The sequence below is a fragment of the Amblyomma maculatum genome, chromosome 1 (assembly GCF_055883805.1).
Source record: "Amblyomma maculatum isolate TAMU_Amacu chromosome 1, ASM5588380v1, whole genome shotgun sequence".
In the NCBI taxonomy this organism is placed as follows: Eukaryota; Metazoa; Arthropoda; class Arachnida; order Ixodida; family Ixodidae; genus Amblyomma; species Amblyomma maculatum.
The window spans coordinates 368,737,975-368,752,203 of NC_139344.1; the positions used below are offsets into that span (position 1 = coordinate 368,737,975).

General features: G+C 46.9%; 1 protein-coding gene across 1 annotated transcript; it reads left to right on the forward strand.

Moving 5' to 3' along the window:
* The first annotated feature begins 724 nt into the window (after nucleotides 1–724).
* On the forward strand, nucleotides 725–9,355 carry LOC146208093 (uncharacterized). The gene is made up of 5 exons (XM_084578081.1): nucleotides 725–829; nucleotides 3,783–3,940; nucleotides 6,640–6,713; nucleotides 7,416–7,502; nucleotides 9,115–9,355. The coding sequence occupies exons 1-5, from the start codon at nucleotides 725–727 to the stop codon at nucleotides 9,243–9,245; spliced, it is 555 nt and encodes a 184-aa protein (XP_084434207.1). The 3' UTR covers nucleotides 9,246–9,355.
* The last annotated feature ends 4,874 nt before the right edge of the window (nucleotides 9,356–14,229 follow it).

A 14,229-nucleotide genomic window follows, 5' to 3' on the forward strand; every position in this document is an offset into this window, starting at 1 on the left:
GGAGCAATCTGTCAGTAAAAACTAAGCAGCGCGTGCCGCCGACGGACAGTTCACTGTGATAATCAAAACCGGTTAGAACGCCGCTTTACGCTGCACCCGTGTTAAATGGCCGCCCGGATGAGGCACACGCATGTAACGCCAAAAGGAAGCCGCCGATAATACATTTCAGGCTTCCTCAGAGCACAGAGCCTGCATGGACGAAACGCTCAGGAGTACACAGTCGCGTCAGTCTTATGTTTTTCTCTCTGCCTTGACAGCTACCACAGTGTTAGCGAAGACGAGATTGAAAGCGGAGGGGCTTGGTTAGATAAAATGGGTAAGCGAAGCAACAAACATAGAAAACACACTAGACAACCGTGGACTTCCACAGTGGACACTCGGTGTAGTTCGAGATCACTGACCCTTTTACTGGCGTCTGGTGGCACGTCTGTGGACGGGCGTACGAGGGTCGCACTGTTGCGCCTCAGTATCATCCGCCGCTGATTTTCGGTTGATCTGCATTTCCTTTTTTTTTTTTTTTTCCTGTCATGCCCCGGAGATGCAGGAGGCCCTTAAAAGGCAAAGTTAAAGAGCGAGATAGGCGTGTCTATAGACTGAAGCGAATTCCGCATCGTCTTTCCAGGACCGGCTTCTATAAAAGGCGCACCTTGCTAGACACCCGTCGTTGTCGTTTGCATCCACTCCACATCCGGGCATTCCAGGAGCCAACAAGCAGGGTAGTACGATGTCGTTCAGTGTCGTCTTTGCGGCCGGCTGTTTCGCACTGCTGGCGAATGCAGTTCACCACGAGCGGAGGCCTGATCTGGGAGAATTTCAGGACAATTCCAAGGTATGTGAATTCGACGAGTTTGCTACAGCAAGACAGAAAAGAAAAAAAGCGATAGTCTGTTGATTGTGACGTGCGTTTTATAATCGTAATAATCAGCGTGCGATCTGTCTTATAATGCGGTTTCTTTTTGCAATAAGCTCGGTTGTTCTTCATGCAGTTTTTAGACTGCGGTCACATTTTAATTAGTCCGTTCAGAGTTCTGACTGAAGGCTCTAAAACGGGGCATTGAAGCCATTTGACACTGGCGGAAATATACGATCTTAGATCACCGAGAGCATTTCCTTTTTGTTATTCGTCAGTCGTCACAGGTACAGTTGTTGCTTCAAACTGCAGTTTGAAATAGAAGCCTGATGCCAAATAGCGCCTAAAGCAGATTCATTCATTCATTCATTCATTCATTCATTCATTCATTCATTCATTCATTCATTCATTCATTCATTCATTCATTCATTCATTCATTCATTCATTCACATTGTCATAGGTTCCGGTCTAACAACATTACTATACAGGTTAGTAACGTTGGGCTGTAACACGCGTCCGACGTAAGCAGCCTTCCTTTCTTCTTCTTAGTGTTGCTCATTGCCTCTGGGTATAATGGGGCATGTTGTAATGAAAAGAGGAGCGTTTATGAGTAAAACAAGTTTACCAATCTAATAAAGTGGAGGAGGAAGTGATAATGTGGTCCCTGCATCTAAACAGTGCATAAGGTTGGGGTGTTCGGTGGGAGACTCGCTACTTCCGGTGCCGGGTACTCGCTGACTTCAGTGCCTGCACACCCAAAACAGATGCTGAGTATCTGCCTCATGCTTCGGGAATCGCAGACAGGGCACCGAGGGCAAGAATATAAGCATTGGTGTTCTCGTTCGTCACGTATTGGCGTCCATTGTTGTTTAAAGTTTAGAATTTTCAATGCTTCACATGGCGGATATGCATTTGCCTAAAAAAGTAGAGTTACTTGAAATCACGTTCGCGGACTTCACCTTCCCTCCTTCTCCCGACCAAGGCAGAAAAGTAAACTATAGTTTGAAAAATGCTTGCTGTGTTGATATCAAACAAAGAATCTAGGCTCCTAGGAAGAGTTAAAAAAGAAAAGAAAAGAATACATGCAAAAGTTTTGTGTACTGGCTTGTGTGTCATCTATTTTCGACTTTGGTATCTCCAACTTTACGACAGCAGCTTTTGCATTGAGCAATGAAGATTGTGAATTCTGGGGTTTGGTGTCTCAAGGAGATGTATATGGGCTAGGAAAGACGACGTGCAGTGTATATGGCTCCGATCTGATTTAGACCTCCTAAAAATTTTTGAACGTGTGCCGTATAAGTGCAATATCAGCGCATGTTAAACCGGAGCCCTCCAGCTGTTATAAGGCGTCCCTCAGAACACATGTGTCGCTAGATACGCGATCACATCCCTGCAATTTGCAATTCCTATGTGTTTCACAGTCGTTTGCTGTCACTACTGAAGGAATACTTCGTGTGCAGGAGTGGCCTTTTCGCAGTGTCATATAGGCACACGAATCAACGACTGCGCGCAAGTTTAACTAAAGATTCACGTTAGTGTGAACGAGCAGCAACTCCCAAATACGGCTTACTAAAGTGCTCAGGCATTCTCCGACTTCAAAGCTCCCATGATCGCGGGTGTCCAAGTTTCTTAGACAAGGTTGCTCCTAATACATTGCCTTTCTTTAAATTATATATTTCGCAAGCCAACGAGCTAGATAGCGATTGATTGACAAATGCGTGCTCTTCCACTGTGAAGACCCCCAGCCTCATTACTTCAGAAGCAGAACGTTCTTTCACACGGTAAAGTATGTGCCCCCGCTTCTCAGAAAAGCCGACGCTTGCATTCTTGGCCGAGAGCGAATAATCCTGATTGGTCGGCATGTTCATGGCGTCACAGGCACATGGACTTGCGCGGGATTTCCAAACACTCGATAAAGCTCACGTCAAACGTGACGACCTGCGTAGCATAACAGTCATTAAAACGTATCATGTAATGAGAAGTCGCCTCACGGCTCAAACGATTTAACTTCATGCAGTAACGACTTTGTTAAAAGGAAAATTTTAGAAATTGTAGGTTTAAGGTGGGATTGGAACTCACGACCATTCGGCTGAGAGGCCAGACGCAGTACTGCCGACTAGGGCTCCCAATACGCGCTTGCAAGCCTTGCAGTTATGTGGAGGTTTATTTGTGTGTCGTGTTGGACTGTATTCTAATTAGTACGTGTGTAATTATAAAAGACCACAGAAGAATATCGCGGCATATCCTTCAGGTTCGTGTTTGCGAACAAACACCTCGGGAATCGCAGGCACAATGACAACGTTTTGATAACAGGCGCGAAATGCTGGGCATGTTGTTATTTTTTCTATTTTTCCAAATGGCGCCGGCCACCATAAAGTAACCGCAAAGATGAGCCTGCAGGCTTGACTGTTGACTGCAGCCAAGGTAGTCACCAATGCGAGATTAGTGTTTTGAAGGTGAAAAGGTTTCCAGGCTCATAGTGACGTTCGTTTCCGTTCATCGGGAGTGTTCGTCGCATTAGAAAAAAAAATAATAATCTGTCTTCACCGGGAACCTTGCCGCTGTCCGATTCCCAGCCGAGCACGTTAACCCCTACTCCACACCGGGCTTCTTTTTGTTACTCAATGCATGGGAGAACTCGAGAGAAGACGATCCTAATTATCCTTGTCTAGCATGAGGATGATAGTAGCGATGAGAAGGACGATGTAGTTAGTGATGATGATAATGATGGCAGAGAGATGACAATGGCGCTGCATTAGTTGATAATGATGACAGTAGCAACTGTGATCATGATGGTAGTAGGGATAACACGATGCAGTTAGTTAAAATAATCCTGCAAAGGGGCTTCAAGCCGATTTGAGCAGTCTCGTAATTTTTACTACCGTACTTCAAAGCTCAGCTGCTGAGGCTCAACAACTGCTCGTCGTTTCAGTGCTTCCCTTACAAGACCTCGTTGCTCGCCGTACTGAGGAACTACGAAAACGACCCGTACTTCGGCGGCAAGGCGAAGTGCATTAGGGTCACGCAGACATCCCCGCTGCAAGACGACTCAGCGGAGAACCTCGTCGAGTACGGCGGAACCGCGAAAGTGTAAGAGACGACCCTCTCTCTCTCTCTGCTGCATACGCGAGCGAAAGCGTGGAAAAGATAGAAATATGAGAAAGTGCTGAAGCGTACGTGTTAAATCGATTAAGCGGACTGTTTCTGTTCGCGTGAACCGTGTACATCACAAGGTAAAACAGCGCAAAAATCGTACACAGGACGCAGAAAGGTGAGACGAACACAGACGAACACCTTTCTGCGTCCTGTGTGTGGTTTTTGCGCCGTTTTACCTTGTGGTGATAAACCAACTAGCTTGCAATGTGCATTCGTGTACATCAATTGATTAGAGCAAACTCCCAAATGCCAATGAACATATTACTCCCTAAATTCAAACCTACTCCACATTGAGGGTCCTCAGGATTTTGGACTAACGTCCTATTTAGATCTGAGCTGCTGGCCTGGTTCTACTGCCTGCTAAACAACTTGGTCAGCTTAATCCACGTTAGCACTAAAATGCTATAATTAGCACGAGAGACTGCCTTGGATAGGCGGTGATGCCGGGTTAGGCTTTTGGTCTAGATGAAACTTGTTTCAAGTGCAAGGTTTCTGAGAAAGCTGCCTATCTTTCGTTTGATCCTGACCGTAAGCACTGGCTGGTAGGGACGGCCAGCGCGGTAGCAATATCCAGTGGACTACCGGACTATGCGGTCCACCCACATGGTCTACAAGACTATAAATAAAGATGTTTTCAATCAATCAATCAATCAATCAATCAATCAATCAATCAATCAATCAATCAATCAATCAATCAATCAATCAATTAGTCAGTCAGTCAATCAATCAATCAATCAATCAATCAATCAATCAATCAATCAATCAATCAATCAATCGTTTGCTGCTCAATGGATGCTGGCCTAGATGTGAATAGTAATTGCTCCTAGATAGGCCAGCATGAAGACAAATAGTGGGCTCAGCTAACTTTCATAATAAACCAACCAACCAACCATATTCTAAATTTACGTGAAATGAAACATCTCTTCTTTTCCCCTACATGAAATAATACTTAATTCCCTTAATACAATACAGTCTAGCGACTCTTGAAACAGAATTTCTGTTGAGGTTATGGCTTTTTCTAAATAACTGAAAACAGCAAGACAAACTCTGGTGTTTTATTTTTACAACTCTGAGCTTTGTAAAGGAAGCAAGCATGGCAGTTGTACAAGTTGCACTGCAATCATTTTTTGAAGCGGAAGAAATTGACGTCTCAAAATTAGGCCGCACGTGAAATATGTGCATCCCGAGAAAGAGCCTGGAAAAAGCCCAGTTAATGAAGTTTTCGACATGCAATTTTTGACACATGTCACTTTCGTCCATTATAGGCGCTCCAATGTCCGGCGTAATAATATTGTTAAGGTGGTGGTATAAGCCAGTGAAAAAAGATTATTTTAAAAATGAGGGCGGGCCTAGCGCGAGCGATCAAGCAAGGGCCGTCCTACCGAAAGCCGAAACGTCTCATCTCGCGGAATGTTGCAAACTTGTTTGGCTTCCGCCTCCGCAGTGCTAGCGCCATATGCACACAACATCCCAGATAACAATATGGCGACGCCCAGGGACCCCGCGTTGCAAAAGTGTGTAATGCAATTGCCCTCAAATTCCGGTGTTTCCTCTCGTTCTGGAGTGTAACAAACTTTTGAAGAAAAGAGAATTTGTTTTGTTGGTTTTAATCACTTCTCCGCTGCACGGTAGCAGGCCAGTTCCTTATTCCTGTCAACCTTTCCAGTTGTCCCTCGTTCTTCTCCTTTCTCACGTCCTAATTCTTCGTTGCCTCATATTAATATCTTCGTTTGGGCCAATCGGTGAGGAATCATGGAGAGGAGCAACGCACGTAAAGACAGTCACAAGAAAACAGGGAAAAACAGGACTCCGTGTCTCCTTGTGCCCGTGTTTCCTTGCTCATGCTCTTCTCCCTGGTGCCTCATATTCCGCTGCTACTGCTACGCTTTCATTCTCTTGCAATTCAGCGCGTGTCTTGATTCCTAAAGACGGCAGTCCAGATACAATTCTTATCTGGATCGTATCTAGGGTTTATCTAGTATCACAAGTTTCTACTTTCAGTTTTGCTCGTTTTTGGACTGGACGCGGGGTTTTGAGGAGAGTGAGGTGGTCGCGGAAGGGGAAGAACGGTGTGTTGGCGAATGCGCATTAAATTTCACACCTTTCCTATCACCTTCTCGAGCAAGGGTGAACACTATATGCGGAAACATATACATAATCTGTAACTTAAATTGTGCATTATACATATACGCAATAATGAATTTTTTTTTTTTCTGAGCCAGTCTCCTGTGCTTAAAACGGAAATAATTTTTTTCTTGTTTTTATTACTCGCGTCAAGAGGCAGCGAAGAAGAAAAATGTGTCTCTAATAACCGCTTGATCAGCGACAGGGAAGGTTTAAGATCCCACCGCTCCTCTCAAGCTCGAACTTCAGCATAGGAAAAACGTTTATATGGGGTTTTATGGTGCAAAAGCGACTTTGGCTGACCGAAAATATAACGTTAACAAGTACGACGGTTCCACTGGAGAATGGTATCATTAAAAGTAACGGCAGAATTAAAAGCCTCCTTTTCTTGTCCCCCCCCCTTCCCCCCCCCCCCTTTTTTTTTTTTGCTTCGCTTCTTCGTCCTAGTTTAACGCTGTTAACGCACTCTGGCCATTCATTGTTTAAACCTTTCCTTTTCGTCTTTGCAGGAAAAGCAGGCTCACTCTGACGCGCTCTGAAGGATATCATCACAAGAACGCCCTGAACGCCACAGTCATGGACGGTAAGCACTTGTGGAGAGTGGCGATAAAGGGAATTCTCCTCTGCTCATGGCCAACGATTAGATCGGGTACAAGAGGATTGCGTTTTGGGCTGGGTTATTTAGATCACATGTCACTGGCTTTGGCTGAGCTCGATCATAAACACATGCTCGGAGGACGACGATATAGCGATCCGTTGTGTGTTCACCGACTGCAAACATGCTAGGCTAATATATGCTCCCTGACTGGTTGGCTGTATTTTTTTATAAGTATGTGCTCTCAACAGCGTATACATTTGAAACATTGCGAATATGCTCTACATTTGCCTACCGACAATGTATGATTAGGCTTTCAGTTATAATTTTTTTAAAGCAAAATCGTCTTGTTAAACAAAGGTCGAGGCCACTTAAGTGCTACAAGGTTAGGTTCGATGTTCTTAGTTTTTGAGCATAAAAGGCAGAAAAATGAAACACCATTTAAGGAAACCGGTAGTTTCGTGCAAAAATGTGAGCCGGACTTCCCGCAAGAGATGGTGTAAAATGGATTTGTGCCACTCTTCTTGTCATTTTTTAAGGAGAATATGATGCCTTACATAATTTGCCTGATATGAACTGTTTGTTACAACCGCTTCAATTTCATCTCTTTTGCGCGATGTGCACCGCATCGCTTCGGTGCGTCGAGCATCTCCGTTGACGTTTGTTTATTTTTCTTTGATTCCACAACAGGACCAGGACAGGGTACCAGCTTCCAGCTCTTCAGCATATACTCGGAATGTGATAGGTGCCAGCTGTACCGGAACCCCTATGCTGGCGGTGAGTGTGCATGGAAATGTCTTGTCTGATCCTATCGCACCGCCGTCTTCATCCGGAAGTAAAAAAAAAAAAAAAGTATGTGACGTGTAAGAACCAAGAAGATAAGAAAAAAAAAAACTATCTCACATTTTGCACGGACGAAATTCTGTAATTCTGTATACATTTTATTGTTATTTTAACCTACCCTACCCTATCCTACCAAAGGCGCTGCCGAAGCTCAAGGGCTAACGGCCGTTGTCTAGGCGGGGGTGACCTGTAGGCGACTTCCCTGTATCCGTCGGACAAAAAAGTTTTTTTTTTTCCGTTCGTCCGTGGGAACTGTATAGCACATTTTTCTTCCGGTTTTCTATAAGCTTCTGTTTTGGAGCATAATATGCAAAAGTTATGCCAAGTTATGCGGAGAAATAACTAATAAAATTAACCTTTTAGTGCAAACTGGTCATTCATTTTCATATTAAAAGGGCTTGTTAATCGCCCGTTGTGGGTTAGGCTGTATTAAGTGAGAAAGCTGCAGTCGTCAGAAGGCAGACTTAAGACGGAAGGGCTAGCAAGGTGCAGGTTCGGTGTATATCATTTGACGCTACAGGTAAAAAAACAAAGGCATACCGGTGTAAAAACGATCCCGAAAACAAACTCGCTTTAGAAAGACAAGAGAACCCCAACAGCGTGTAAAATTGAATGTTATTTTTTTTTTTTCATTAAAATTCCGTCTTCCTTGCAAAAGTTTAGCGGCGCCCTTCCACAGTTTTACGGCGAATGAAATAATATGACAATTGACTCCACAAATAGACTTACCCGTCACGGCTAGTGACTGGTATCTATAGTTATCCAGGCGCCGTTGCAAAAGTTCGAGTGTTGGGGACATGCTGTTATCTCCATGTAATGTAATGTTTTGTAAACGCATGATCTACTAAAATTGTTTTGCATCTTCTTGTTACAACGTGCATATTTAGTGAGTGAATCCTCAATGCGCAATATAAGATACCAATAACACTAGAATTTCTAGATGCTTTCAAACACTTCGCTAATAAAGCGGCTGCTTAAACGTTTCAGTTTCTTCGCTACGATGTAAAAAATGGTGCGCAAAGGGGAGGGATTACGCGAACCGCTGTGGTTACTGTTGCTCTGTATAAAACAGCGCACCTGACAAATTTTAACGGGCAAGCAGGCTAGCGCGTTAGGGCGTGAATAATACACGCATATACCGAAAACTGCTGCTGTACCGTCGGAAAACTCAGGCAGGGAGTTTTGTCAATTCGCTTACGTGCTTTCTCTACTTTCGCACACGACTGCACACTGCATGGGCTGCAGTTTATAGTACAGAAAGCTATCCTGACTTTCTGACTGGCCTTATCTGCCTGAATGCATTGAAACTTTCGATATTGCAGTCGTATGCATGTGGAACAGTAGGAAGACACAACATTTGCAGTCCAGACATTTGCGTATTCGGACAATGCGTATCCCTTCGTTTTCATCACATCGATGCATGCACACGTTTGATATACGTCTAGCAGTAATGTACGTTACAAGCACGTTTAAGCGAGCTGTGACTTTCAGAGATAACAATTGTAACCTTTGTGTCCTCCTCCTCTTCTTTTTTGCCTCACAACAGAGAACGCCTGCATTCTATTCGTGCCAGCGAGGCTGAGAAACCAGGTCGACCCGGCGTGCCAGTATATTTTCAACCTACACTGTGGCACCGACAACCACTACCGCCTCCTGGACGATACGTGTCCCTTCTGAGTGCTGTACTCGTGCGTCATATACACTGACGCCTCCTGTCCAACTCGCACTTATTCCGATACGCGTCCTTATACCTTGCAGTCGCTTACTGTTCTCGTTGTGTGTCTTAACCTGCGAAGTCATCTAAAAGAGTCACATGAAAGATAGAATCCCAATATAGCGACCCGCCTGAAGCTTGTTCATCGAGCACCAACAAATCAATGAGTAAATAAACTTTCATTTCTATCCCCTGTAGTATAGGCTCATTGTGTTGTGTGAATCATATTCTCACGTCCTGCAAGTATTGTGTGCGCGCATGCTTCAGTTCAGTTCAGTTCAGTTCAGTTTAGTCGTTCAGTCGTGTCCGACTCTTCGTGACCCTATGGACCATATCACGCCACGCTTTCCGGTCTTTCACTATCTTCCTAACATCACATAACTTCACCTGCAGCGCCTCGAGGATGCCATCTAACCATCGCGTTCGCTGCCTACCCCTTCTCCGGTGACCCTCAACCTTTCCCAACATCAAATCTTTCTCCAGCGACTCCTCTCTTCTCATCAGATGACCAAAGATGACCAAAGCGCGATTGCTTATAGAGGAACAAATTCGCTACTGCCTCCTTTCTGTATCAATAGCACATGAACTGAACCGCGGGCGGATGATGTGCAATTGAGAGGGACAGTTCGTCGTTGCGTGGAGGACAAAAACGTGGCCGAAAAGCTTTCAGAAGGAAATTGCGCCATAACTTCCAGAATGCTCTGAATGCAATCGCTCCATGTGGTTCTCCGTAGAGGAGTGCTGCGTCCGATATCAGCGTGAATGCTTGCAGCAGCGGAGTCTACCTCCGTCGATATGATGTGCTCCCAGTTAATACGAGTCATCCAAACACTGAGCGCGGACCCGTCGAAAGCTTAGTCTAAGGCGGGTGAATGTTGAACAGACTTCAATGATGACTCGAGTATTCCATTCTGGTCACAGGTTGGCTTTCGCCTGGAGGCTTAAAGGCAGCTGATTTTTACACGACAGCTCATTGGGCTCATTCGACTGGAAATCAGTTGCCGTAACTCAGAATCTTAGAACTGAGATATCGTGTAAAAAGACGTGTTGGAAAGCATGCGGCGCTGGCATGCGGCAGCCTTCGGAACCCCATTCGACTTAAGTTTCCTCGCAATTTGTCGCTGGTGCAGAATTTTCCCCGCCGCGGCGAGATTCTGCTTGAAGAAAAATTTTGAATGGCACTTTTAATATCGCTTATGATGAAATTTGTTTTCGTAATGACGCAAGCCAGTGCTACCGCAAGCAGCGCATTCGCCATACCGACTGGCATGCCTTTCGCTGTCTCCACTCCTCTGCCTCCTTCATGTCCTATGAGGAGTGGACTAATGCCCTTCTCCAAGCGACTTCGTCCTCTACTCGCACGGAGACCGCTGCATATCCCACTTCTGACCCCGAATATGGCTATGGAAGCTATGAAAGCGTCGCAAAGAGCTTCTCCGAACAGCCAGACTGCAACCCCGAAACCTCCAATTGCAGACCCCCCTTTCAAGGTTGCGAGACGATATCGCGCATATTGTGCTGCGCTTAAGGATTCCCGATGGAATACCCTATGCAAAAATCTTGACACGGCGCTCCATAAAAAGTCAACCTAGAGTCTTTTTCGAACCCTCTTTCGTACCACCCATATGCCCCTACACCGACTTTCGCTAAAGCCCTAGCCACAGTCTCCCAATGAGGATTTCACAACCCTTGCAGATCTTTATCTCCCACCCCCTTTGTCCCCGTTTTACCCTGAATATGCAGGCTGCGCAGGCAATGATCTCGATGCCTCTTTTACACTGCGCGAGCTTGAAGCTGCACTTCTTGCTAACGCCACTCGGTCGGTTCCCGGTGAAGATGGAATCATTTAGTCCGCTCTTCGCAATCTTCCCGATAACGCAAAAGAGCACCTTCTCAACCTCTGTAGCACCACCTGGCAAGAAGGCTCGCTGCCATCGTCCTCGATTTCCTCACTTATTTCTCTCGTTCCTAAACCTGGTAAGCCTCCAGCCCTTTCGAATCTCCGGCCTATTTTTCGGACCTCCTGTGTCGGCAAGATGATGGAAAGAATGGCGCTCACTAGGATTAGTCGGCATTTGGAGGCTTCGAACTCGCTCCCTCATACCCTCATTGGTTTTCTTCCCCACGTGTCTGCACAGGACCTTTTCCTATCCTTCCTCTTCTATGACTTGCCACTCATCGTTTGCCTATTATGGGCTTCATTGCAGTGCTGCATATAATTGTAATTGGTTTGAAGTAAAGGAAAGGCACAGTATCTGTCACACTTTCTCCAGAAAGTGTATTTGAACGGTACACCATCGCGCTGGCGTTCCTTGGTGCGCGTTAGAGTGTGTGATTGCAGATGGCAGGAACGCTAGGCAAGAACACATCTCGTGGAATCTCGCGGAATACGAATCCCAGCCACGGCGGCCGCTTTTCGATGGACGCGAAAAGCAAGGCTCCCGTGTGCTGTGCGATGTCAGGGCACGTTAAAGAACCCCAGGTGGTCGAAATTTCCGGAGTCCTCCACTATTGTGTCTCTCATAGCCTGAGTTACTTTGGGACGTTAAACCCCACAAACCAAGCCAAACCAAACAAATGCAGTGCAAATTAAATGAATGAAATGATGGAGAGGCAGTGTTCCAGTTCAATGCACTGTTGTTAATCACCCAGACTGTACCATGTTTCTGAACATTGTAAATGATGGTTTGGTTTGGTTTGTTTGTGGGGTTTAACGTCCCAAAGCGACTCAGGCTATGAGAGACGCCGTAGTGGAGGACTCCGGAAATTTCGACCACCTGGGGTTCTTCAACATGCACTGACATCGCACAGCACACAGGCGCCTTGCTTTTCGCCTCCACCGAAAAGCGGCCGCCGAGGCCTGGATTCGATCCCGCGTTCTTGGGAACAGTAGTCGAGCGCCGTAACCACTGCGCCACCCCGGCGGGGTGCATTGTAAATGGCCGGTTCCGCAGCTGTCTGTGATTATTTTCGCCGATAATCATATCACTGCGCCTGTTTCACGACAACTCAGTGAAACGTATAGGAGATTCGGTTGCGTTTGATGAGGTAAGTGATATCAATATCCATCCTGATAAATAGGTTGCGGTAGGTTCCAGGTGACAAAGGTCCATCTGATGGCTGTGCTGTTGTTGTTGGTGCGACTGTAGGAAGAAGGAAAAGAAAATGAATGGGCCTACTGCTGGCTCTGTCCTTACAGACCGCCAAGCCTACATACGCATACAAGATGCGCAACATGGGCCATATACCATCGGCTCGAGGGGGACACCTCAAGGCGCTGTCTTGTCTCCTCTCCTCTTCAATTTAGCCATGCTTCATCTTCTCTCCAAATTGGCTTCTCTTCCCGGGTACATCACGCACTTTAAGCGGATAATATCACAACCTGGGCCACATGGAGTCCTGCCTGCACGTAGCGGCGACCGTAGTCGACGACTACGCGACCTACTGCGGACTCAAGTGCGCCCCAGCTAAATCTGAATTTGTGCGCGTACGTCCCTCCCCTCGCGACACAGCTCAGCTTCGCATCAGTCTCCCCTCGGAACCGATCCGGGAGGCCAAAGAGATCCGCATCCTTGGCCTCTTTACACACCATCAACGTAGGGTTGACACCACTTTGGCCAAACTTCGCATGGTGGGAGACCAGGTGAGCCGTATGGTCCGCCGGGTCTCCAACAAGCGGGGCGGATTACGAAGCAAGGATGCACTGCGGCTTGTCCATGCTTTTGTAACGAGCAGAATCCTCTACTCGACCCCCTACTTGTACCTGCGTAAACACGATGATGATCAAGCGGACGCCATCCACAGGAAATTCATCAAGCGGGCTCTCGACCTTCCGGTCAGCACGTCCAACCAGAGACTTCTGGCTCTGGGTGTGGTGAACACCTTCCGGGAGCTACGAGAAGCCTACTTAGCCAATACACGCGTCTTACACAGACCACGTCCGGTCGCCGCCTCTTGAACCGACTACACATTAAACACGGTTACCACATTAAGGAAAGGATGAGAGTGCCAGAACTTTGGAGACCCGCCCTCCGGGTCCGACCCCTTCCCCGCAACATGTCTAAAAAAGACAATAACGGTCGTCGCCAGGCGCGCGCAGAAGCGTTGGAGCGATACTATGGTCATCAGCAACACGTGTATTATGTGGATGTTGCCGGCCCTTACCACGGGAGGTGGTAGCTGCCGATACATAGACATAACTTCGCGTAACCTCATTTGGGCCCCCGGTCACCAGGGGCTCAAGGGAAACGAACAGGCCGATCAGGCCGCCCGCGCACTCTCCCCCCGGGCTATCCCCGTGTCCTCGGAAGCCTACTCCCAACCAGACAATCTGGCCCTTACATTCAAAGACATCACCGATTACTACAAGGAGGAGCACAGCCGCTACCCAGCCCCTTGTAAGGCACTGGATCGCGCTGACGAGCGCCTCTTCATCAAAATGTTTACCAATGCTGTACTAGCTGTGCCCCCGGCGGTGCTTAAACATTTCAACCCGTCCTTTGATGGTGCGTGCCAGTACTGTAGGGAGGTGGCTGACACCTTCCACATGGTCTGGGCGTGCCAGTCAAACCCATCCATTGCCCCCAACCTCAAGCCAACTAGAGAGGACTGGGAGGCGGCCCTGCTCGGCTGTCAAGACCTCAAGGCTCAAAAGGCCTTCGTTCAACGGACGCGGGCGGCGTTGCTTGCCAATGGGGCCCCGGAATAGGGGCTCCACCTAGTATTGTGATGGGAGGAGACCAATACGTCTCTAAGCCAAACACCTCTATGTAACCATTAAATTGTTAATAAATGTTTTAACCACCATCATAGGCCGGCCAGCGATGATGTTGGTGGCGTCATAACACGTGACGCGCAGGGCTAACACCTAGGACACATCTTGCGCACAGATCTTTCCACTTTCACTCCCACTTTCCTCTCTCCCTCAACGACGCGGTTAAGGTGTCC

Coding starts and splice junctions, on each gene's coding strand:
- LOC146208093 (XM_084578081.1), top strand. CDS start 725: ATGTCGTTCAGTGTCGTCTTTGCGGCCGGCTGTTTCGCACTGCTGGCG. Junction 3,941..6,639: donor TACGGCGGAACCGCGAAAGT/GTAAGAGACGAC, acceptor TCGTCTTTGCAG/GAAAAGCAGGCTCACTCTGA. Junction 6,714..7,415: donor GAACGCCACAGTCATGGACG/GTAAGCACTTGT, acceptor ATTCCACAACAG/GACCAGGACAGGGTACCAGC.